This window comes from Phyllostomus hastatus, unplaced genomic scaffold (genome assembly GCF_019186645.2).
Source record: "Phyllostomus hastatus isolate PE091 unplaced genomic scaffold, TTU_PhHast_1.1 phas_contig_65, whole genome shotgun sequence".
NCBI classification, from domain to species: domain Eukaryota; kingdom Metazoa; phylum Chordata; class Mammalia; order Chiroptera; family Phyllostomidae; genus Phyllostomus; species Phyllostomus hastatus.
In genome coordinates this window covers 13,119,621-13,146,885 of record NW_025333932.1, presented here as the reverse complement: position 1 = coordinate 13,146,885, position 27,265 = coordinate 13,119,621, and the positions used below count along the sequence as shown (strand labels likewise).

The following is a 27,265-nucleotide window of genomic DNA, read 5'->3' as shown; positions in this document are numbered from 1 at the left end:
AGAAACAGTATTAAATTTACTGTGGGTTTATTAACAACTGGGTGTAGATAGATAAGCACTTGAGCTGGTGGAGTGGGCAGCAATGACTCAGTAATATTCAAACACTCTGGGCTAATGCAGTGATATAAATTATCCTGTCCCTTTTCTTTCTTGCTGTAGTCATCCAAGGTACAGTAGATAATTCTAAGTTCATTTAGTGACTTAAAAGAAGAGATTTATTTCACCTTTGTACACATTGATCTCCCCAATGAACTGCTGAATTTTCTTTCTATTCATTCCAGAATACCTTCTATAACTCTATTCTAAATACATTAGCTTTTGTATTATTTAAGATAAAAACAAGTAATTTATTGTAGGTCTATTAAAAAACTGCTTTTTAAAAATTGATGTTTATGGGAAAGAAAATAACTATAAAAGTAAAAGATTTGGAGATAAAAGACACTGTATTCACTGTGACATACAGTCTTTCTTGTATCATTTTCTTGTTTTGTTTTTAGTTTTTTAAAATAAACATTTAACCCAAATCATAAAAATAAAATTAGTATAATTAATAAGATAAGTATATTTTTAGATGTTAGTGAGCCTATGAATAGGACTGAAACCAAATTAATAACATATTCATATAGTGTTTACTATTTGCCAGGTCTTCCAGACACTGATGAAGAAATTAAGGCACAGAAGAGTCAGGCAAATTGTTCAGGTCACACAGTAAGTAAATGGACAAAGTTCTGACCTGAGGGTCCATATTCTCATCCTCCTCACTATGTCACCTCTCCCCCATTTCCTTCTATTCCCACATAAGAAACAAACAAAAAATACAATCTGCTTCTATCTTTCTGTCACCCTACATTAAATAATTATCATATACCTCAATCTACTTCCCTTTCCTCAAAAAAGCTGTGTATTTTCTTCAATTACAAAGTATTATAACTGAACACAAAACTATGCAGGGTATATTAATGCAAGACTTTAATAAAGATGAAGGATATGGAACAGCAGGGGAAAGATAACACAGGAAATATCAGAGGGAGTGAAACTCTCAGGCACAGCTCACACAGCTTTTCCTTTACACAAGAAAGGGCTTCCAGATTATAAACCACGAAAGAGAGTAATAATGCTTTGTCCCAGGGGAGCCAACACATGAATTTATCATGGGGTCATGGTATCATTTACAACACACTTGTCATGCACCTAAAGCCACTGGTCATGTAACTAAAACCAGACTGCATAAATGGTTAAACCAGGTACAAAATAATAATATATCCTGATGCAGACACCGGCCTGCAGTGTCCAGGTCATTATGGATGAAATGAGACATTCACACAGACTACTGAGTCCAGTGAAGGAAAAGGGACAACATGGCTTTTCTCTTAAGGGGAGCAAAAGCCTCAGCCTCCACCATGACAGGCCTTTATTGAGTTTCTCTGCCCATTACATGATGGTCCTCATTTACTATGCACACATTTGCTTTAGGTGGTTACCTTTTTCAGAAAACAAAGGAGCCAATATTGCTGATCACATCACAGAAGAGAGATATTTGCAAATGAAAGGCAAAAGTGGTTGAACCAGTTACACTCATCCTCGGAAGGTTTAGCATGGATCTTAGGAAGTTACTTTGCAGTAAATGTCCTCAGTTCAGGGTAAGGGAGCTTTTAGCAAAAAGCAAGACTCATAGCAGTCTAGGCACATTGCAGGCCTGATTCCCCATGGGAGAACCTATCCATGGGTGTGGGTCCTGTGCATCTCCGAGTGGGAGCTTGGCCCACACCACGCAGAATGGCCTCTACAATATCCTTTTAAAAATATATGAAAATGATGGAGATTTCTAACTGATATGTGTTCAAATTCACTAATCTTCTCTTTAACAATGCCTAATTTACTGTTAATCTCATGTGTATTTTTCATTTCAGATGTATTTTTTCTTTTCTAAAAGTTTGAGTTGGGTATTTAAAAATATTTTTCATGTCTCAACTTAGCACATTCAAATTTCTTCTAGCTTCTTGAACATAGGGAATAAAATAACTATTATGATATCCCTGTCTGAAAATTTTGTCATTTGTATCATTTTTTGGCTCTATTTTATTTATTTTTTTCCCATTTATTTATGGCTCATATCATCTATATTTTTTAAAATGTGTTTTTTTATTATACTATTACAGCCCCCATTTTCCCCTCTTCATTCCCCTCTGCCCTGCATACCCCTTCCCACCCACATTGCCTCCCTTTAGATGATGTCTGTGGATCATATATACAATTTTTTTGACTTCTCCATTTCCCATAATCTTCTTATCCTCTCCCTGTCCATTTTGTACCTACAATTTATGCTTCTTATTCCCTGTACCTTCTCTCCCTTTCTCCCCCCTCACCCCTCCTCCACTGATAACCCTCCATATATCACAATTTATGTGATTTTTTTTCCTGTTCTAGTTGTTTTCTTAGTTGATTTTTGTATTTGTTTTTGTTTTTTAGGTTTGGTTGTTGATAGTTGTGAATTTGTTGTAATTTTATTGCTCATATTTTTAATCTTCTTTTTATTAGATAAGTTCCTTTAACATTTCATATGATAAGGGCTGGGTGATGATGAACTACTTTAACTTGACCTTATCAGGGAAGCACTTTGTTTGCCTTTCCATTCTAAATGAAAGCTTTGCTGAAGAGAGTAATCTTGGATGTAGGTGCTTGCCTTTCATGACTTGGACTACTTCATTCCAGCTCCTTCTTGCCTGCAAGGTTTCTTTTGAGAAATCAACTGACAGTCTTATGGGCACTCCTTTGTAGGCAACTGTCTCCTTTCCTCTTGCTGCTTTTAAGATTCTCTCCTTATCTTTCTTCTTGGGTAATGTAATAATGATGTGCCTTTTTGTGTTTATTCTTGGGTCCAACTTCTTTGGGACTCTCTGAGCTTCCAGGATTTCCTGAAACTCTATTTCCTTTCCCAGATTGGGGAAGTTCTTCATCATTATGTTTTCAAATAAGCTTTCAATTTCTTGCTCTTCCTCTTCTCCTTCTGACACCCCTATGGTTCAGATGTTGGAATGTTTAAAGATGTCCTGGAGGTTCCTAAGTCTCTCCTCATTTTTTTGATTCTTATTTCTTCATTCTGTTCTGGTTGACTGTTTATTTCTTTCTTCTGATCCACACCATTGATTTGATCCCAGTTTCCTTCCCATCATTGTTGGTTCCCTGTACAGTTTCCTTTATTTCACTTTTCATAGCCTTCACTTTTTCCTCTATTTTATGACCATACTTAACCATTTTTGTGAGTATCCTGATTACTAGTTTTTTCAAGTGTGCATCTGATAGGTTGGCTATTTCTTTGTCTCTTAGTTGTATTTTTTCAGGAGATTTGATCTGTTCTTTCATTTGGGCCATATATATTTTTTTTTTTTGCCTCAGCAAGCCTGTTACATATTAAGAGGCTGAGCCTTAAGTATTCACCAGGGTGGGGCAACCCCCTTGCTGTGTTGTAGTGCTGCAAGTTAGGGAGGAGTCTGAAAGGGAACAATGGCACTAGCTCAGCTCTCTGTCGGCTTTTAGTCACTTCCACTGCTACCCACAAGCAAATTGGGCCCTTCTGGTTCTGAGTCCCATGTGGGGGTGTTTGTGTATGTTCTAGGACCCTGTTGGTCTCTCCAGTGAACTTTCTGGTGAGGATGGGAGTTTCTCTTGCTGCCTCAGCCCTCACAGATTTTATCAGTCAGAGGTTTTGAGGCTTTATTTCTCTGCACTAGAACCCTGGGTTGCACGGTCTTCCTTGCTCTCCAGTTGTTCCTCCTGGCTTATCTTCATGGAAATGTAGACCACCCACTCCATCAGCCTCTGCCTTGCCCACCATGGTCCTCTATGCGCCACCTTGCTGCAAATCCCTTCCACTCTAGCTGCTTGTCTTCGCTCCTCCTACCGATTTTGATGAATATTTCTTCTTTAAATCCTTGGTTGTCAGACTTCCATACAGTTCAATTTTCTGTCAGTTTTTTTTTTAAATTTGTTGTTGTCTTTCTTTTAGTTGTGTGAGGGAGCATAGTGTGTCTACCTATGCCTCCATCTTGGCTGGAAGTTTTCTATACTTTTTATGGCTGATGATTTTATTTAATGTCAGAAAAAGTTTGATGTTCTGAGTCTTCTTATAACATTTGTTAAGTGACACCAGACTAGCATTGAGTCCCAGGTTAATTTTTCCCCACTGCTGAGGCAAGATCCTTTTTAATACTGTAATCAATATCCAGTGGATTCTGAAGTTCCCCACTGTAACTGTTGGATATTGGCACTGTTAGTAGCACTAGCGTATTTCCTGGCACCATTCCTTTTTTGTGTGTTTCTTCAAGGTTAGGTAGTTACCTCAGACACAAATGTTGATCAGCTTTAGACCCAGCACTTGAGGAAGAGCCTCTGGTGATCTTTTACATACTCTCTGTGTGTAGCTCTTTTATCTTGTACATAGCTCTGTAAATAACCATTTTGACTTTCCAGAACTCCTAGCTCTAATGACTTCAATTCAAGAAGTCTAGCTCAGGGTTCTTCCTGGGTACCCCCTCACTGTCATCACCTTGAAACTATCTCCAAAGATAGCTGGAGCAATTGTAGGACTCACTCCACTTCTTTCTTGTATCTCAATGATCACTGTCTTCATTTAGCTATGTCCAACATCTTTCAAGCTATTGTTTTACATATTTTGTCAGATTTTTTGTTCCAATCCCTGGTACTCTATCATGGCAAGAGGTAGGAATTTATCCATCTTCAATAAGCAATGTAGACAAGCTAATACAGAGTGCCTCAGAAATTTCAGATGAAACAGCTAGTTTAATCACTGGTTAGCAAAACTTCCTCCTTTCTTTTTAATTGAATTTATTTGGGTTACATTGCTCAATAAAATTATATAGGTTTCAAGTGTACAAGTCTACAATATGTCATCTGCACATCGCATTGTGTACTCAACATCCAAAGTCTAGTCTCCTCTTGTCACCATTTATCCTTTTGACCAGGGCTTCTCTGGAGACAAGAATGGAATTACTACAGGGAACAAATTCAAACTACCTTTATGCTTGCATAGTTCCCTGGAAATGCTATTGTTTCAGACCTTCATATGAATGTAATAATGGGGAATTGTAACACACCCCACAATTCTTTTGACATCATTTCAGTAAATCTTGACACTGACTAATATGTAGCTTGCAAATAAACAGCATTTTTGCATAAGTATTCTAGGAACTCCTGAAAAAGATACAGACACTGACCTTCAGTCATCCCAGACCTGGGAGATTTGCTGACCTACATAAAATCAGGATGTTGTAAAACTATGAGGATGAAAACCAGGATGACACACGCAAGACCATTGCTTGACCAGATTTGAGGTCGTTATCAGAATGGACTGTGCTGGTCTGCCCATACAGCAATTTTCAACATCCTTCCTTGATCTCTTTTTGTCTTGCAGCCATTCAAGGGTGGGCAAGTTCATATGGGATTTCGGAAGATGGAAGAAAATTCATGGAGCCACTGGGATGTCTGACATGTCTTTACTCTAGGGTGGAGTGATCCATGCATGCCACAAGCTGCAAGTCACCCTGAGGGAAGTCCCAACTCCCTTATATACTAAGTGTACACAAAGTCAGCAAAGTGCCAATACTGACCTTTAGTTATACAACAGAGCTTCATTCTATGCATGCATACCCTTACTCAAGGCCACATGAACACTGCCAAGCCACAGTCTCCCAGACATCCAGGTGCAGGAGCCTGACTGACTTCATATTTTCTATAATCCACTCCTTTCAGGGTTCCTCACCATACACTCTATGTGGGTGTATTCCATGAGGGTTCCTTGGCAAGGAGGGCAGGGCCCTGTACCCATATACCACACAGCAGTATAGACTACAGCAACAAGTGACTAGGAGACAGGCACTGCCCCCCCCACACCAAATAGCAAGGACCCACCACCAGTACAACAGCCAGTTCAATTTCTGGGCAGGTAAGACCACCCATGTGAGCACATACCCAAAGGGCCCCAGTAGGAACTGCAGCCCATGTGTTATTACATACCTCCTAGTCATGCTTAAGAGTACACTTCTGATACAGACCTGTTGGAGTCTAGCACATTTGGGCTTTTCCTTTGAGGTTCTCAGTACGGAGGGGGGTTGGTCCAGCCAAATCCATGGCCTCAGCTGTAAGTCACCCTGAGTCATCCCATATGGAGTAGCTGACTAACAGCCAGGGCTGTCATTCTGCTGCTCTGCCCCAGCATAGATATCAGTCCAGGTCATATTCCACAAGGCATGTGTACTGTTCCACTGGAGCTATAACCAAGTCCAATTTGAGACAGAAGCTGGAAAGATGCATCATGGGAGGCCAGCAGATGTGCTCAGGGGAGTTCAGTACAGACCCAGCGTGTTGTTGGTTAGCCACTGAGGCATAGGTATGTACCCAGTCCACTAAGGTCCTAATTTACACCCTAGGGATGAAAAGACAATGCAGTTATTAAAACTAACAATGGCAAGTCACAACTCTCAGGCAACATTCAAGCAAGTTTCTGTTCAGCCGATAAGACAGTGGCTGGCAGAGGGAGCCTTTCTGGGTGCAAATACCATACCTTTTGTGCCTCAACTGAGGGGTCAGCATCTACTTACAACAACAATGGAGAACTCATAATGGTCCATAAGGATATCACAAAGGTGCCACAGAAAAGCATTTCATGGTCTGCTGATCCTGGGTATGTCACCTTTAAGATTGGGGGCTGTGTTGCGACCGTTCAAGTTGAGGAAGGTTCATGGTATTTGTGCAGATGGAAAAATATCCTCAGAGCCATTGGGATGTCTGCCATGCCTTTATTCATGGGTAGGTGAGCCACGCACACTGCAAACTGTGTGTCTATCTGCGTGTCTCTGCATGGCACATGTCATAGCCCTTTCTCCCCGGTGTGGCACCCATTGTGGCACCTGTCCCCTTGTGTGTGTCTCTCTCTAGTGAGAAGCCCCTATTTGTTTAAGTACTAGAGGGGAACAAAGCTGGAAAAACGCCATGACATAATATAGCATAACATAACATAACATAACATCACATCACATCACATCACGTCACGTCACATCATAACATAATATATAACATAACATAACATCATAACATAACGTAACATAATTCTGTGCATGAAAGCCCACTTCATGATATGGGAACCGTTTATTGGACCCAGTCTCAAGGCTATGAGAGCACTACTTAGGTCCATTCCAGGCTATGGGAACACTTAGTTACCCAGGCACCTGGGTGAGGAAGCCAGACTGCCTCAATGTACCATAGAGGGTCCATGTCCCAATCACCTAGGGCACTATTTGCAAGTTTCTCCCCACACCTTCTCTCCAAGGGGCAACAAGAGCCACCCAATGCATATGGGGGGCCTTTATTTCTCAAGGCCACTAGCCACATGGCTCACAGTTCTGCCCACTGGCTACTCATACCTACTCCAGTATCTAACCCGATTGTATCTGTTTCTGGTTGGATTGCTATATCAGTCCACATGGCAGGCTGGCCCCTGCTGGACCCATCAGTATACCATTCATCTGAGGGAGTAGGTGCCTGCTTTTCACAGAAGGGGCTAGCTTCCATTTCTTCTATAGTAGCTGAAATATCCTTATGTTCTTCAGGCAGCCAGTATGGCTTCACTGCCATAACTGTTGTAGGGATGGCACCTGTGGCAGCACTCATCGTGGTGAATGGGGGATGCTCAGAATGCCCCTGCAAAATATCTTTTACCACTTGAACTCTCAAGCAGAACTCCCTCACAGTGGTTTGCAGCCATAATTCTTGGAGCACATCCATGCCTAGGATATACTCAGGAATAAGGGACACATAAACAGTATATTTATAGGGGGAGCAAATGCCCAATACCCAGAGAGAACTGCATGGCCTTCACCTTTATACTAGGCACCCTGTAACCATCAATAGAGGCCTCAGGCCCTAGAAACTTCTCAGGGTTTCCATACACTAGCATAGACTCTGCTCTGGCATCTACTATAGCCAGGACCCATTGGACATTTGTAGGGGATCCATGGATGGCCAATTCTACATGCAGCCTCCAGTCCCTGTCCATCTCCTGCAGATGAGATCCTCAGCCCTCCCCCTATTCAAATTTCCAATGGATATCTCCTCCCTCTTCTCAGGAGGTTGGCATAGCCAGGTGGTCCTCCAGGTGAATAAGATAGGCCCCTTGGGTCACGTCCCCAGGTTTCTCCTTTCTCTCCTTCTTCTTCTGGGGTTGCAGGAAACATTGGTCAGCTTGCAATTGTTTCCACAGTTCTAAGAAGTAAGCATTTGGCTTCCCATAAATCTTATTTTAATTTACTCCAGCACCTAAAAGATCCACCCACATCAGAGTGCTAGTCACCCACATGGGTTCACTTGTTGGCTAAGGGACAAAAGGGGCTCAAGACGCTGTCCCACCTGCCTGCTAATGCATCCCCTTTGGCTGTCCTGCAGCCACAGCCACTCTGCCTCTGTGGTTCCAGCCATTGCCCTGGGCTCTGCCACCACCTCCATACCCCATCAGAGCACTCGGCATAGAGCTTTCTGGGTGCTGGCGCCACCATAGCCAGAGCACTGAACTTGGGCTGCAGCCCTCTGGCCCAGTTGCTCCAGGCAAATTTATTCCAGGTCTGGAATAAAGGAAGATTACTTTGTTTAATATTCACCACAACCCAAGAGAAAGTTAATATAACTCCATTAAATGGAGTTTCATGCAGAAACTCAATTTATTTAACAGGTCCCTTTCTCTTTTATGTCCATCCACATACTCGTAACCATTAAGCACTTAGGACATTAGATTCTGGTCAGCATCGAACAGTCTTAAGAACAAAGCCTCAGGTCTGTTGACCACAGAAACAGAGTTTTGGTCAAACTAGAGATAACAACTTGGCCTCAGTTGTGTTTCAGCCTTAGGCCCATGAAAGCAGACAAGCATTCGACCACACTCTCATGAAAATGGAAAGAACAATGCCATGGCTGACAGGAAGACCTGAAATAACCATCAACTATCCCTATCCCGAGTCCAACCAGTCAGTAGAGCCTACAATTCCAACCCCCTTAGCCACCATGATTAATCATTTTTCCATATACAATCTGTTTTTGTGTGAGCCATCAGGGAGCTAGGTTTTAGAGCAGGGGCATCAAACTCATTTTCACTGGGGGCCACATCAGCCTTGCAGTTGCCTTCAAAGGGCCAAAATAATTTTAGGACTGTATAAATGTAACTACTCCTTAACTGTTAAGGTGTTGAAATTACATTCAAATCTTGGAGGCAACTGCAAGGCTGATGTGGCTTCTGGTGAAAATGAATTTGACACCCCTGTTTTAGAGCATGAGCTCACCTGTGTCTCCAGGCTTGCTGCCATTCCTTAAATAAACCTTTATTTTCTTTGCTGCAAACTCCTGTTCACATATGGTTGCACATTTATGTGCTCATGCAAACCAATTCCTTTAGTTTGGTAACACTATGGGAACACATACCTTTTCAGATATCTCTGCTTTCTCTTATCATACCGTCAAACCTATATTGATATAGGAGAAGCTGCTTTTTGAAACCAATTGTGGTGTTAGAAATGTTCAAACCTGCAAAGATTTTTTATAAGAGTTTGAGCCAAACTAACAACATATGCTGGGGAGCAAGAGCTCAAACAACCCAGAGAATAACAATTTTGCACCAGCTTTTATGAATTTGAAATTAAGGTGAGAACTTAAGAAAGATTACATAAAGATGGGAGAAAGCAAAGCATGGATTGGATTACAGGTTAGATCACAAGATTATGTGTTCTTTTGTGGGTGATTACAGTTTATTCCAAAGGTGTGTTAACCTAGATTCACAGAAACAGTGGCCAGGGCTTGCTTAAGGCAAAGATAAACCTTTCACTAAAAGGGTTTATGCCCAGACGACACACCATTATCTGTCTATTTATAAATTTATGATCAGATAACCCTGCAAGGTTACTTTCCAGAGAATCCCTCTTTTTTTTTTGTTCACATAATAAACAAAATACAATGACTGGAGGCCAGTCACTACTTTCACAACACACGCTGATCCATAGCTTGGAGCTCAGACAGATGTAGTCTCAACAAAGGAAAAGGCTATGTAGCATAGCCTTTGATGTACGCTATGCTACATCAAAATTGTATATGATGACTGCTTTGTTAAGCCACCAAAAATAAGCATTTTACATAGCATTTTGCTTCACAGGTTTACCCACTTCTCAGTCAGGGCCTCACAGATCACCTGTATTTGAATCACCTGCCTCCACATGGAGGCTTCCAAGCAGTAACATGGCATTTTACCACAGTGTGTTCTAACACCTGCTGAAACTGTCATTCAGTAATCCTGGGAGGTAACAAAAGTGAGAAAAAAATGTTTTGTAACTGAGTCATCCTCAGGCCTCCCAAATTGTGAGGTCTTGTGTGCAAATGTGGGGTTTTCAGAAGTGAGCATTCAGTTGGTCCTCATCCTTTTTGGCTAGCCTTTAGCTTTAAGGTAGAAGCTGAATTTCTTTCTTGACATACTGATTTCAGGTCATCAAACACTGATATCCTTGGCTGTTGCACACTTCAGACATAGAAAGAAGCCCTTTTCCTGGAATATGAACTGAAACAGTCTTTACTTATTATATGTTTTCTTTTAGGCTATAGCTTGAACTCTTCTTTGAACTGCTTTTCAGTATTGGTCCATTAGGTAGGGATCTACATGAAACAGGTATTCAACAAATGCTCATGGACACAGCCTCACTGCTGTATTTAAATTACACATAGACTGCAGGTTAAGATAGGAAACATGCTTTGCTTCCCCACACAACTATAGAAGAAATTACAATCAGACCTAAAACAAATAACACCCAGGACCATCAGAAGATTGAGCTGTGGAAGTCCAGCAACCAAAGATTTAAAGAAGCCATATTCATCCAGACAGGTCAGAGGGGCAGAGATGTGGAGATGGTGGAAAAGTGTGGAGACACAATGTGGCATAGACAGATGGTGGACTGGGTAGTCCCTCATTCACATGTGGTGATTAAAAATCAGGAAGGAAGGATCTCAGTTAAGGGAGACCACACAGTCCAGGGTTCCAGTGCCAGGAAGACAAATTCCTATAACTTCTGATTGTAAAAACCAGTGGACGTTGTGGTAGCAGAAGAACATGCTGGATTTTCAGGAGACTGCTGAAAAGGCCCATATGGAGTTAGAACTTACACAGGCCCACCCCCTCTGGGATTCAGCTGGAAGGGCACTAGTTGCATTTGGGGAGCAAGTGAAGTGACTGCAAACAGGGTGAGTAGTGAGAAAACCTCCAGAAGCAAGGCAGTGGCATTGTCCCCTCTCTGAGTCCTCCCCACACAAAGTACAACAAAGCAGTGAGGTGGGTTGACCTGTCCTGGAGATTACCTAAGGCCCTGCCCCATACAATTTACAGGTACTTTTTCTACAATAGGCTATGCTACTAAGACGGAAAGTCAAAGCAGCTCTACCTAATTCACAGAAACAAACACAGAGAGGCTTCCAAATTGAGGAGACAAAAAAATATGGCTCAAGTGAAAGAACAAAAGAAAACACCAGAAAAATAACTAAACAAAACAGAGAACCAACCAACAGATACAGAGTTCAAATCACTGGTTATCAGGATGCTCAAAGAACTCGCTGAGTAGGGCAACAGCTTAAAAAAGACCCAGGCAGAAATGAAAGTTACATTAAGTGAAATTAAAAAATCTACAAGGAATCAACAACAGAGGGAATGATGCCAAGATTCAAATCAATGATTTGAACATAAGGAAGAAATAATCATTCAAGCAGAACAAGAAGAAGAAAAAAAATTAAAAACAAACAAATAAGGATAGCATAAAGAGCCTTTGGGACATTTCCAAATGTACCAATATCTGAATCACAGGGATATAGGGAGGAGTAGAGGAAGAACAAGAAATGGAAAACTTATTTGAAAAAATAATGAAAGAAAACTTCCCCAATTTGGTAAAGAAAATAGACATGCAAGTCCAGGAAGCACAGAGAGTCCCAAGCAAGTTGTATCTAAAAATGACCACGTCACAACACATCATAATTAAAATGCCAAAGGTTAAAATATAATGAGAAAAAATTTTAATGTAGCAAGAGAAAAGCAGAGTTACCTACAAAAGAGTTCCCATAAGACTGTCAACTGATTTCTCAAAAGAAACTTTGAAGGCTAGAATGGACTAACAAGGAATATTCAAAGTGATGAAAACAAGGACCTGAAACCCAGATTACCCTATCCCAGCAAAGCTATCATTTAGAATGGAAGGGCAGATGAAGTGCTTCCCAGATAAGGTAAAGCTAAAGGCGCTTATCATCACCAAACCATTATTACATTAAATGCTAAAAGGACTTATTTTTAAAAAGCAGATCAAAACTATGGAGATTAAAATGGCAATAAATTCACAACTATCAACAACTGAATCTAAAAACCAAACTAAGCAAAGAGCCATAACAGGAATAGAATCATAGATATAGAGATCATTTGGAGAGTTATCAGCTGGGATGGGGAAGAGGGTGGGGGAGAATGGAAGAAAAGATACAGGAATTAAGAAGCATAATTGGTAGGTAGAAAATATACATGGGGATGTTAAGATTAGTGTAGGAAATGGAGGAGCCAAAGAAGTTATATGAACAACCCATGGACATGAACTAAGGAGGGATTGTTGGAGAGAATGTGGGTACTAGGTGCAGGGGGGCAAGGGAGAATACTGGGACAACTGTCATAGCATAATCAATAAAATATATTAAAAATGATTTAAAAATTACACATAAAAATGAAAATGACAGTTTAATTGGCCTATGAAAAAGAGGAAGTTTACTATGTGCCAGCTCTGCAAACTCTTGAAAGGATGGAACTTTTGTTGAGTATGTGATGAAAGAGTCTAATCTCATTCATTGTATGTGATCTATGAGCTTTACAATAATTGTAACATTATTGTAATATTACAATTATTGATAGGTGTTTGTTAATTCATGTCTTAGTCATTGGGTCTGCATCTCTGCATGGTTTGAATCCATGTGTGAAAGGTGACCTTGTGAAAGGTGACCTTGAAGTGAAGTCCATATATAGGCTAGGCTTACACTTAGTATAAAATAAAAATATGAGCATAAGTCCTAGCAAGAAAGTTAAAACCGCATCCCCGGACCTGCTACAAACCAGTGAGTACACACACAAGCCCAACCAGGAGAGGATCCTGGTCCTTGGGATCCTGGTCCTTGAGATCCAAGTTACAAGAATGAATAAACAATGATCAACAGTGCCCACCTTAGGTCCTAGTGAAATCTAATGTATATAGATGTATGTGCACAAATATAGTTTTACTAAATAAAAATGAGCATTGATGGCTGCCAGAGCAGAATGTAGTTTTCTAACCAGATAGTGTATGTTATAATGCCTATTTTATGAATATTTAAAATATTTTTTCATTCTGAAATCAGAGGTTATCATGTTTTCATCTTTGCTAGCAACATGGAAGTAGGGAAAGAGAAGCCCAGGTGTATAAGTTGATTCCAGATATTATGGACCTTAAATTATGAAGGAATTTAACATTCTGGAGTTCTGGAGGAATGAGTCATTACCTTAAATTGAGGATTTAGGTAATAGCAAGCCACTGAGGTTTTAAATTGTAATTTTTTTCTTAAACAAGGAAACTGATGTAATGACATGTGTGCATTTGAGATATTCAGGCGGCAAGAATCTATGTTCTGTTTAACAGAGAAGGCTGCATATTGGTAAGCTGAAAATGTGCTGAAATAATATACGCCTCTTTGATGCCAGGCTGAGTAACTTACATGATGTTGCCAGACAGACAAGGTAAAAAATATCAAAATGAATAAAAGTCAGTAAAATTTCATTTGGTTTCTGGGAGTTTTATCACAGTTTTAACACTATTTAGAAGATAAAGCTTTTTATAATAACTAAAATGAACTAATCTTATTTGAATTGTTTTGAATCCTACAGTTGTCAGGAAAAAAATTTAATTTCTTAGCAAAAAAAAAAATCGGGAAAAGAAAGAGAAAGAGAAAGTGTTCTGCATAGACTTAGGATGAATTGTCAAAGGATGGCAGCCCCAAGGTTTTTTTTTTTTCATTTGTCTGTAAAGAGTAGGTGCTTTCAACCTTAGCACCGAATGATGAAAATTGCTACAAAGTTATTAATACTTTCTCCCAAGTGTAAGGATGAAACTAGAGTTTTTAAGATATCTAAAATTAATGTAAACAACACAATGCATGAAGGGGAATTATGCCTCTGGGGATGATTTTTACATCAAAACTTCTTTCACTGGAACAGAAAATTGACAGCCAAGCTGATCACATGGAGATGCTCTCTTTGTTTGTTTGGAGGCCATTGCAGAGGGGAGAAGCTGAGAGAACCAAAGCACTCTGGATTACCTGTTGTTTTTAAATTTTTAAAATTCGTCTGGCTCCAATAGTAGTAATGCTATACAGCAAGGAGTCAAAAAACTGTGAAACCTGTGAGTAGCTGTTGGTCACAATTTGCAGAGGAGTTTGGTGTTAGATTACTGGGCATAGGCAGAGTTGCAGATAGAACTGTATTTAGAAGGCACATTTTGAGCAGACTTCAGGTTACCTGGCATATCATTGATGAACAAAATAGGCAGGAAACTATGTTGCTCATCGGGCTAGTTTCACATATAGACTAGACCCTCTAGGAGGTGTGTAATCTGGTCATGCACCTGTGACAAGCTAAAAATTTGGACATTTTCTAATAGATGATCAGTAAATATTTCTGTGTGTGTGTGTGTGTGTGTGTGTGTGTGTGTGAAGGTAAATGAAGGAAGAATGGGGAAGGATATCTAGAGATTGAAGCCTCGCTTGATTCTTTCTTGAGCAGAAGAGAAGATCTAAAGTACTAGGATGACACCCCATCCTGTATTACTGCTGTTAGTGCATCCAGTTCTTTTTTCCAAGAGATGTCATGATCAACAAAACAAACTTTCTCCCATTTCTGATAAATAAGCTTAGCATATTTTATGGATTTTTGCCTTATTGTCTTGATCTCTTTTCTCACCCTTTAATTTAGCCCTGAACACCAGTGAATATGGCCTTTATCTACTCAAGATTACACTAAGTGGACTTCCAGCCAAGATGGAGGCATAGGTCTCTATACTTTGCCTCCTTGCACAACCAAAAGAAGGACAACAACATATTAAAAAACAAACAAACAAACAGAACTTCCAGAAAATTAAACTGTATAGAAGTCTGACAACCAAGGAGTTAAAGAAGAAACATTCTTTATGTTTCATCTCAAAGGGCAGAGATGGGCAGCTAGGATGGAGAGGACTTACAGCAAGGTAGTGGCTGGAGGACTGGGGCTGGCAAGCTGGCAGCTGGTGGACTGGTTGAAGTGGAAGCTGGAAGAGAGGGAGATCCCATATTTGCATGCAGATAAGCCAGAAGGAGCAACTGGGAAGCTAGAAAGACTGCTCAACCCAGGGTTCCAGTGTGGGTAAATAAAGCCTCAAAACCTCTGACTGAAAAAAACCTATGGGAGTTGAGGTGGTGGGAAAAACTCCAAGCCTCAGAAGAGAGTTTGTTGGAGAGATCCACAGGGTTCTAGAACATATACAAACACCCCCACATGGGTATCAGCACCAGAAGGGCCAAATTTACTTGTGGGTAGTGGCAGAAGTGTCTAAAGCTGGTAAAGAGCTGAACAAGTGCCATTGTTCCCTCTTGGACTCCTTCCCCAGACAGCACTACAACATAGCTAGGGGGTTGTCTCACCATGGTATATGCCTGAGGCTCTGCCCCTTTCTACATAACAGGTGTACCAAGACAAAAAATGTGGCCTAAATGAAGGAACAGATCAAAGCTCCGCAAAAAAATACAACTAAGCGATGAAGAGATAACCAACCTATCAGATGCATAGTTCAAAACACTCAAAATCAAGATGCTCACAGAAATGGTTGAATATGGTCACAAAATAGAGGAAAAATGAAGGCTATGAAAAGTGAAATAAAGGAAAACGCACAGGGAACCAACAGTGATGGGAAGGAAACTGGGACTCAAATCAACAGTTTGGAGCAGAAGAAAGACATAAACATTCAACCAGAACAGAATGAAGAAAGAAGAATTCCAAAAAACAAGGAGATGCTTAGGAACAAGCAGGTGCTAACTTTAAATATTCCAACATCCAAATCATAGGGGTGCCAGAAGGAGAAGAAGAAGAGCAAGAAATTGAAAACTTCATTGAAAATATAATGAAGAAGAATTTCCCCAAAGTGGCAAAAGAAATATATGTTCAGGAAGTTCAGCAAGCTCAGAGAGTCCCAAAGAAATTGGACCCAAGAAAGCAGACAAGACACATTATAATTACATTAGCTAAGATTAAAGATAAGGAGAGTATCTTAAAAGCAGCAAGAAGAAAGGAGACAGTTGCCTACAAAGGAATGCCCATAAGACTGTCATCTGAATTCTCAGAAGAAACCTTACAGTCAAGAAGGAGCTGGAAAGAAGTATTCAAAGTCATGAAAGGCAAGGACCTACATCCAAGATTACTCTCTCCAGCAAAGCTTTCATTTAGAATGGAAGGGCAGATAAAGTGCTTCTTAGATAAAATCAAGTTAAAGGCATTAATCATCACCAAGCCCTTATTATATGAAATGTTTAAGGGACCTATCTAAGGGAAAAAAGATAAAATATATGAACAGTGAAATTACAAAAACTCACAACTATCAACAACTGAACCTAAAATAAAAACAAAAACAAAAACAAACTAAGCAAACAACTAGAACAGGAACAGAAAAGGAGATCACATGGAGGGTTATCAGCAGGAGGGGTTGGGGGAAGAATGGGGGAAATGGGACAGGGAATAAAAAGCATAAATTGTAGGTACAAAATAGACCAGTAGAGGTTAAGAATAGTATGGGAAATGGAGAAGTCAAGGAACTTGTATGTATGACCCATGGACATAACTAAGATGGGGGAATGGTGGTGGGAGGGGTGACAGGGCAGAGGGGAAAAAGAGGGAGAAAAAATGGGACAACTGTAATAGTGTAATTAATAAAATACATTAAAAATAAGAGAAAAATTACACTAAGTGTTGATTGGTTTTCAAAGAGAAATTAGGAAGTAGGAATTGAGGTTGAGATTTGAGAGTCTAAAATGGGTCATCCTAGAAAAGGTTAGGAAGGTGGTGCATTGTAATCTGTGTGAAATGGAAACATTGTTTGTGATGTCTCCAATACAAGGAGGACTTCATCTAAAACATTTAAGAATACTTGCAACAATTTATAGCAAACTGTTGAAGTCTGCTGATTATTTTTCCTAATAGATCACTTACCCAAATTATATGGATTGTTATAAGATGACCATCTCTAGTTCAATAAAATGGTTTCCAGTTCAGTGAAACCAACTTTTTCCACTAATACATGTGGTATGGATATTGTGGGTACATGTTTGTATTTTGGTCACCAACTACCTTTTTCATTCCTGCTAGTAAACTTTGAAGAGGTTCTAGGCCCTTGGTCCTCTCTGTTCCCAGTTATTGGTGGTTTTGTTCATTCCTTCAGCTTTTCATGATGTCTCTGTGGATTATTTCCAATACAGCACTTTAAGTTCTGGTTACTTGCATAATATTTAGCCCACTTAATGCTGAAATTTTCATATTGGATGTGTTGATAGTCTCCTACCCCCAACATGTCTAAAATAAAATACATTATCTCCCAATCCCTTCTTGACTCACCATTTCTGTGAACAATACCACCTTCTGGTGACCAAAACCTGAATATATTCAAAGTGCAGAAAAGTGTAAAGATGGAGGAAAAAAACAGTTATAATTCCACAATTCTTTTTCTTTTTATGGGTGAAGGAATCCTGTATATATAATTTTTATCCTTCTTTTTTCCTAAAGTTTACGCCATTTCATTAGAAGTTCTACATAATTATAATTTTAATAGTTACATAATTTGTTAATGTTCTTGAAACATATTGTGATATATTGTCAAATTCATTTCCAGAAAGTTTGCCAATTATTGCTTCCACTAGCATTTTATGGGACTGCTTAAACACAAGAATTTAAGAGTTTAACCCCCACTGACTCCTAGCCACAACTGAGTATTATTGTTCTTTAATATTTTCTATTTCATAGTGGTAAAATAGAATTTCAGTGTTACTCTAATTTGCAGTCTTGTGTTTATTAGCTATTTACTCATTGCAGGATTGCAGATGACACAAATACATTGTTGAATAGTCCCAATCTGGCCAAGGGTACAGAATATATCAGAAAAAGATGGCTACCCAGAGCGAATGTAGTTGCAATCATGTCCATGCTACTTCCTCATTAATCCTCATGCAGTTGTTACTAGCTATTATCTAAAAGACCCTAACATTTCTCAAAACTTAATGCCACCAGCTATGCTTGCCTACAGGAAATGAAAAGGATTTCTGACCCAAAATGAAGAGAGCTGAGTACAATGACCAAGATGGAGATAGGGCATTGTGTACAAAGAGGACTGTGAGCAAAAGGGCCAAGTACAACACAAGAATGACTAAGCATCTGAAAGAATTAAATCACCATTGCTTCAGCCTATGAAGTGAGAGTATGAGCTAACTCTTCTCCATTCCTTGATCAAAGAATAAAGTTTCTGCTGTTTTAGTGAACTCGGCCTTGTTCTATTGGTGCCAATGCACTGGGCATTTGTTTGGGTCCCAATGCTGAAGGGTTGTTAACACCTGTGGGGCTGATGATCATAGTTTTTTTTCCAAAGGGGAGAAAGCAGAATTGTTACTTCACCAGTTTCTGTTAGCCTCAGAATTATATCACCATTGTTAAAGAATCATACTAACAATGTTTCTATAGGATTATATAGAAAAATATCAAGATTTTTAACTTTACCTGGATAAAGGGTTTCATCTCTTTTCTTCACTGATGTATCCTAAAGACCAAGAGGAGTGCCTGACACACAATATATGCTCAGTCACTGTTTGTTAGGTGAATTGACCTAGATAGTATTGACATAAGAAATGTCCAAACTTGTAGAAAATTTGTATTCATTTACTTATCCAAATTGATAACAATTGCTGGGAAAAAATCTCTAGAGACTGAGGAAATGCTCCAGAGAACAGCAGTTTTGCACCTTATTTTTTACAGTATAATTAAAGGAGGAGGGGTAAAGGGGTTACATGAAATCCATTGGGGGTAGGTAAGGGAGGTGGGAGAAAGCAAAGCAGTGGACTCTGTGGGGTTGGATAAAAAGTGAAAAGAATAAGCAAACACTTCTTTTACATTGGTGGGTTTAGGATAGTTAAAAATTAATGTTGACAGCACATAGAGAAGGTATGCAGGGAACAAGATATCAATGAGGTTCCATGGTCTCATGTTCTGGTGGGAGGTTGTACATTGAAGGGTATGGAGAAGGAGATTACTCTGATTTCAAAGGTATGTTATTGTAGATGCAAAAAGATAAGAAGAGACTCAGTTAAAGATTGATCTTTGCCAAGGAAGATATTGGCCTAGGATGTGACTACCCACCATGACTCACTTTTAGTTAGGAAGTTTTAATTTCAGACCATCCTAGGTGGTTACTTTAGGTCTCTGAGTTTATCAAGCCTGTCACACAGGCCTCCCCTGAGCTTGCCAGGTTCAGTATGTGACCCTTTTGTTGTCCACAAAAGGATTCTTTTAACATATTTCCTTCTCTTGTCTTCTCTTAATCAATTGTATTAACTCAGTTTGAAATTATAAAGGCAAGTTGTTAGCTGTAATTATATTTAGCTATAAATCATATTTTAAAGAATGTTTCTGTTTGCTATTTTATATTCCACTTTATAAATATCATTGTAAAAATTATGTATATGCAACTCTCATTAAATTGAGGTCTTCATTAGATATTTTTTCTAAAAATGTTTCTTGTACTTTGTTTTTAATCATGTGGTATAATATTTCAGGTAAATTGTTTCATAATGTTCTTAGGATTTCAGTATGAATAGTTTATGGTCTAAGTCTTTATATATCTGGTGCCTTCACACATTATTGCAAGTTTGCTGGGTGTAGTGCTTTTGAGCAGAATTTTCTCTCAGAACTTCAAGTTCCCCTATTTTGGAGAGACAGGAAATTTTCAAAGTAATATATCTTTAGTTTTATGAAAACTTGTTAGCTATTTGTTTGATTCAAAACATTTGATTTAATCCCTGGCTGGCATAGCTCAGTGGATTGAGCATGGGCTGCGAACCAAAGTGTCACAGGTTCGATTCCCAGTCAGGGTACATGTCTGGGTTGCAGGCCATGACCCCCAGCAACCGCACATTGATGTTTCTATCTCTTTCTCCCTCCCTTCCCTCTCTGAAAATAAATAAAATCTTAAAAAAAACATTTGATTTAAATATTTTACTAATAAATTAAATGTTATGGATTTTATTGAACACCCCTATTCTATTGTCTCTTATCTCACCAGAGGTAATCCTAAATTTGTTGCTTCTCATTACTGTAAGTTTACTTTGTAAACTTTTACAACTATTAAATCTTAGATCAAAATCACAGATATAGTTTCATTCACCTAGAGATTCTTATTAAAACAAAACAAAGTAGGATAACTCATTTGAAACTCTGGATGTCTACCTTGTGTTGAAAAGTCAGGAGACCTGACCAGTATAGGTCTGAGTTTCTGAGTCAGGCAGTCCCTGGAATGGAGAGCTGGCCGTCTCCTCATCCACACAGATGCATTGAGTGTCCACTAACTCATTTCAGGCACGGCTCACTAATTTAAATTTTTTATCTATTGGCATTTGCATTTGTAATTCCTGTTCTCTGAACTTTAAGCCATTTAAAATAGTTTCCTCTTTATTTTCTGCTTCATTTCTATCTAAATTTATTGTGTGTTTGAAAACTATTTTGTTGAAGATAATGTAAGCAAAATTGGTATTTTTCCCTTCACATTGTTACTAGTGACCAGTTAACCTGACTTCCCAAGTGGTGGCCTATTTTCCCACTTTTTTTTTGAACTGAAAACAGTGAATAATACCCCTTTGTTTTCCTTTAGCATTTTTGTTTTATGGGGCTAATTGTATTTTGTTTTATGGGACTAATTGCATTTTTAGAAGTCCATGCTTCCCTCCTCATCTCTTAAAAGCTTCCTTTTACCTTATTAAACTAAACCTTCAGGGACGGTAATCCCAAACAATCTATGTTCTGTTACTCTGGAATATATATTATTCCACCTTTGTCATCAAAAAGAATTCTGAAGTTAGGAATTGGTAACTATACAGGGAAAGACCCACCATGTCCAAAGTCAAGGCCTGATAGGAGAAAGTGAACCCCAATAATGGAGAATGATTTTACACATTTTAATTATTTATTTCATTTTGAGAACAGTTAATGAATGTCTGGGAAAGTATTATACTCTAAATTTATAATAATGTCATATTATAATTGTTACATTATTTATTGATTACCACGAGGACAGACAAGTACCATGTTGGGAAAAGTATCCACCTATGTATTTGGTAACGCTTAGTACCTGTGACACACTTCCTCTCTGGAGCAGCAGGTCATCTCAGGCACATGTATTTGTTTGGCAGAAAACCAAGAAATCACTCAGCTGATTTTATTATCTTATAGGAATACAAGTTCTCTTCATCTTGAGAATTCAGTCATAGCAGTCACAAATTCTTGCATCTTAACTATAACCGAAAATAATGTACACATTATGGTTTTCATATTTCCCTAGAGGGGAAATCCTAGAATCAAGGCCTTAAATTTTAGTGTGCAAATTTCTAATGAATGTTTTTACTATTTCAGTTTTTTGTAATAACTTTTAGTGGATGAAATTGTATAATTTTCATTATTTATATTTGAAAGACACAGAAAAAGATTATAAATTAGCTTAAAAGAGATTAAAGTACAAAAATAAAACATATCAATCTTATCTTACACTCAATATTTTTTTTTTGTTAAAATGAGGCCTCAATCCAACTAAGTATCTTGGTGACATTACATATGTTCTCTCTGCTCTTTAATGAGAAACTTGCAAATATAGTGGTGGAGTTTGGGTTGGACATAAATGCCTATGTTGCCATAGTTTTGCTTTCTATCCAGAATAGTTTTCTTAACTATTAAGAAAATAGTTTTTTTTTGCTTTCATTTCTATGTTTGGATTAAAAAAACATGCATTATAGAAGAAGTGTAAATTAGAGTGTGACTTCTATCAAGGACTGAGGGCTGCCACCTGGCTTTCTATCCCATGGCAAATTCACATGTTCCACAAGTCACTCAATGAAGAGTGTGGGCATATCAGACATATATATTTTAGTAAACTTACACTACTTTCATTACTGCACTGATATCCTGGCATTACAGTGACTTAAAAATAATCCAAACTGAACATTAAAACTAAGGGCACACCAAAAGAAAGACACACACCACCTTTGTTTGGAAAGAAAAATTTATTACAAAATTATACACTAATCAAAACAGTCTGGTACTGGCATGAGAACAGACACAGAGATCAATGGAACACAGTAGAGAGCCCAGAAATAAACCCAAGTCTCTATGGTCAATTAATATTTGACAAAGGGGACAGAAACATAAAATGGAATCAAAATAGCCTCTTCAACAAATGGTGTGGGGAGAGCTGGACAACTACTTGCAAAAAAATGAAAGTCGACCACCAACTTATATCATACACAAAAATAAACTCAAGATGGATAAAAGACTTAAATATAAGTCGTGATACCATAAAAGTCATAGAGGAGGAGATGGGCAGAAAAATCTCAGATATTCCATGCAGCAATGTTTTCACTGGTATGTCCCCTAGAGCAAGGGACATAAAGGAAAGAATAAACAAATGGATCTCATCAAAATAAAAAGCTTCTGCATGGCTAAAGAAAACATTAGCAAAATGAAAAGGGAACCAACTGTATGGAAAAACATATTTGCCAATGATACTTTCAGACAAGGGTTTGATCTCCAAAATATACAAACAACTCACACGACTCCACTCAGGGAAGACAAACAATCCAATTAAAAAATGGACAAAGGAAATGAACCAGGCATTTCTCCAAGGAGGATGTACAAAGGACCCAGCAACATATGAAAAGATGCTCAGCATCACTAGCCATCAGAGAGATGCAAATTCAAACCATGATGAGATACCACTTCACACCAGTCAGAATGGCCATCATAAACAAATTAACACACAATGAGTGCTGGCAGGGATGTGAAGAAAAGGGAACCCTAGTGTACTGTTGGTGGGAATGCAAACTAGTGCAGCCTCTGTAGAAAACAGTATGGAATTTCCTCAGAAAGCTAAAAATGAAACCGCCTTTAGACCAGTGTATCCCACTGCTGGGATTAAACCTTAAGAATCCTGAAATGCCAATTCAAAATAACCTATGCACCCCAATGTTCATAACAGCACAATTTACAATAGCCGAGTGCCGGAAGCAAACTAAGGGCTCATCAGTACATGAATGGATCAATAAAATATGGTACATTTACATAATGGAATACTACACAGCAGAAAGAAAGAAGGAGCTCCTGCCCTTCACAACAGCATGGATGAAACTAGAAAGCATTATGCTAAGTGAACTAAGCCAGGCAGTGAAAGAGAAATACCATATGATCTCACCTATAAGTGGAACCTAATTAACCAAATAAACTGGCAAGCAAAACATAACCAGAGACATTTAAATCAACAACAAACTGACAGTAACCAGAGGGGAGGGGAGAGGGAAATAACGTGGGAAAGAAGGGAAAAGGACATAAATGAACCTGTATGAGAGACCCATGAATGGAGCTAAGGTAGGGTGGGATTGTAGGTGGGAGGTGGGCATGGTAGGGTGGGGGAAAGTGGTGGTGGGAAAATAGAGACAACTGTACTCGAACATCAATAAAAAAAAGTTAAAGAAAAAATTTTAAAAAGTTATACACTGAATTCTCCTACAGTCTGTGAAGTTGAGGCCTTTTCCATAGTACAAGACAACAACTAGGAGTTTCTTGAAAACACTTGTGGTGCTCAAGGATGGAGAACTCCTTGTCACAGGAGATGGAGTGAAGGGATGTCCACACTAATTTAAATGTTTGGATCCAAAGACAAGACCATCCTTTACTTTCTCACCTGCATTAACATGAAAATCTGTCCATGGAATCTCCCACCCCAACTGAAGTACCAAGTATCAATAGGGTCATTACAGTTCAGTAAATCAGAGAATACTGAATTTAATCACAGGTCAAACTGACAATCCTATAACTCTTGAATCACATCTGAAATATTTATATTCTTTATTAATAAAAATGATGCTTATAGAAGGCAGAAATATAACCTTTTCAGTATTTTATCCTTATTATTTGAAGTCCTTTATACTATAAATTAAAAATAAATTATAAAAACTAGCATATGATGTATCTTTTCTTACATAACATTGTTGGAAATAAGCTTTAAACATAGAATTGCAATATCACCTGACTTTGTATATGATCAATGGTAAAACATGCTAGTCATAAAAATAGCTTTTACAAATATACATTTGTTTACAGTGTCTCCCTTATTATTCATAATATCTTTCACATTTTAAGACAAAAAAACTCCAAGCATAATTAGCAAAGGGAAACACACATTTACAATTTAAACCATAAAAACCTGACAATTATATAGCTTAGAACATAGAAGAAATAAAATTTCTAAGATCGAATAATACCGTTCTTATTATTTATTTAGGTATTTATATAACTTGAGCCAAAGATGCTGCTATCCAGTAAGGAACCTCCTTTCACATTTCTGGGGGTTGTCAGTTTCTCTTTTGTGTTTGCATCATTCAATTCAGATCACTTTACCTGTAGAAACTGAGAAAAGATAAAAGTATTTTAAACTATAGAATTTTGTGCTTCATTGTTGGTAGCATGCATATGTGTAAGTTAGATTTCAAGACTGCATCAGGAGAAGGATAAAAGAAGAATTAGATCTTTAGAGAACTTTAGGTTTTAGATCCTTTGTTGAAGGCAATACTAAGATCATTTATATGTATAGCATGCTATGATTTTTTTTAAAGTCCAGCTGATTTACTGCCTGCAATCAGCAACTATTTTTTAGCTTGAGCTCCTGTCCAAACCAGAGCAAAAATCTTGAAATTCTAAGCTTAGGGTTAGAACTGTGGGTTGTTCAAGAATGTTTCCTGTTCCTAACAAGAGCGACCATAGAGTGCTTTTCCTCTAAGAGGCTTTGAACAGTGCATCCCCAGACCTATGCAGAATAAAATGCCAATAAAGGTCCTGATATGAGCAATAGAATCTTGGTAGCAAACAAAAAAAGCTAGAGACAGGAAGGGCTGTGAAGGTCTCATGATGCAACCACAAGTAAGAAACACCATATAGGACCCAAAATTCAATTGGTTTCAGAATTGAATTGAAAAATTGAAGATCAAGACAAAAATAAAATAATGCAAGATTTCTGTAGTGGGGAAAGGTATTTATTGATCTTACAGTCTTATCAAGTTCCAGGTCTTTCTATTTAGGTAAAAAAATAAGTACACATTATTCCATTAACTTCAAAGGACTTCAGGAGTTCAATTGGAAATCTATCTTTATGTTTTAAGAGTCAAAGATACACAAATCAAAGAATCAGTGGAGACTGGAGTTGCTGTTGAGACTAAAATCTTATATCAGTTATCAGCCTTGGGGGGCAAAATATGGTATCCTGGTTGTCAGTCTCAAGGGAGGACCCCAAATATTGTATTTTGGTGTCAGAGTTCTGAAGGAAAACATAACACGGTCAAGTGTTGTGTGGAACAATGCTGACAGCTCCAATACTGTGTGCTGGTCCCTCACAGCTAGTTCCCCGCAGGCATGCAGGGTATTTGGCCAATGTATATCCCCCTCTTGCCACAGTAGGACCACTCCCTGTCCCTCATGGGGTTTGAAATACTGAAAGCTGGAAGCATGTTTGAGGGCCCTTTACATACACAATTAAGCAGAGCAAATGAGCACTCATTTAACTCAAAATAGGGAACAATACTTTCATAAAAGGTGATAAGAGCACCATAGGCTGTCTGGGCTCTGTATTTCTTGGAAGGAAGTTTTCCAGGCCCACCTGACTGTTGAAGACTGCCAACCATTGCTGGCTTCTATGAGTAATCAGATAATTAGGTAACTTGACCTTTTATTGCTATTCTGAAGCCTGTGATATAGAGATGATGAAAAACACTAGTATTGAAGTTGAGGTGGTAAGACTTGTTCTGGATGTCTGCAGCTCAAGGTCTCATGCCTGGCCAAGATCTCAGGTTGAAAGGAATTCTGTGTAACTGGATGGTGTTTTCCTCATGGGTGTGTAGCTTTCACAATTAAGAATATATATATCTCTAACTTTAGTTAATTGGGATTTATCTCCTTTAATTCTAGGAAGATTTAGGATTGAATGCAAAATGTTTACCAAAAGAGAAACCAGAGTACTAATATTTTTGTGTTAAGAAAAATAATCTGTGAACATTTTATATACCATAAATACTTGTATTACTTAAGAGAATTTAGCTTATTCATGTAGCAGTCTTGTGATTTCAGTCTAGAATATGCAGTTAAAAATTGATTGCATAGACATTGACATGTCTATTCAGGATCTCTTGTGATTTCATACAAATTTTAAAAATTCTATTGTAACTTTGATGGGGATTGCACTAAATCTGTATGCTGCTTTGATTAATATGCTCATTATAACTATGTTGATTCTTCCAGTCTGTGAACACAGAATATCTTTCCATTTCTTTGTGTCTTCTTTAATTTCTTTAAATAAATGTTTATTAGTTTTCAGGGTATTTGTCCTTCACTTCCTTTGTTAAGTTTATTCCTAGGTATTTTATTCTTTTTGTCAAAAATGCAAAAGAATGTTTTTTTTTTCATTTCTTTTTCTGAAATTTCATTTTTAGTATATAGAAATGCAATAGGTTTTTGTACATTGATTTTGTATCCTGAAAGTTTACTGTGTTTGTTTATTATTTGCAATAGTTTTTTTTTTGTGGAGTCTTTATGATTTTCTCTATAAAGAATCATGTTGTTTGCAAAAAGTGACAATTTTACTTTTTCATTTCCAATTTGGATGCCTTTTATTTCTTTCTCTTGCCTGGTAGCAGCCAGGCCAGGACTTCCCGTACTATGTTGAATAACAGTGGTGAGAGTGTCTGGTTCCTGATCTCAGAGGAAAAGCTCTCAATTTTCTTATCATTGAGTATTATATTAGCTAAAGGTTTGTGATATATGGACTTTATTATGATATTGACATAAAAACAGACACACAGACCA

The 27,265-nt window shown here is 38.2% G+C and overlaps 1 protein-coding gene across 1 annotated transcript in view; it reads right to left on the bottom strand.

Moving 5' to 3' along the window:
- Positions 1 to 24,445: 24,445 nt before the first annotated feature.
- The window catches only part of RALYL (RALY RNA binding protein like), a 450,140-nt gene continuing 447,320 nt past the window's right edge, over positions 24,446 to 27,265 (bottom strand). Inside the window, exon 7 of the mRNA XM_045849466.1 lies at positions 24,446 to 24,820. Within this exon, the coding sequence (XP_045705422.1) occupies positions 24,798 to 24,820 (23 nt within the window). The 3' untranslated portion in view covers positions 24,446 to 24,797. The remainder of the gene's footprint in view (positions 24,821 to 27,265) is intronic.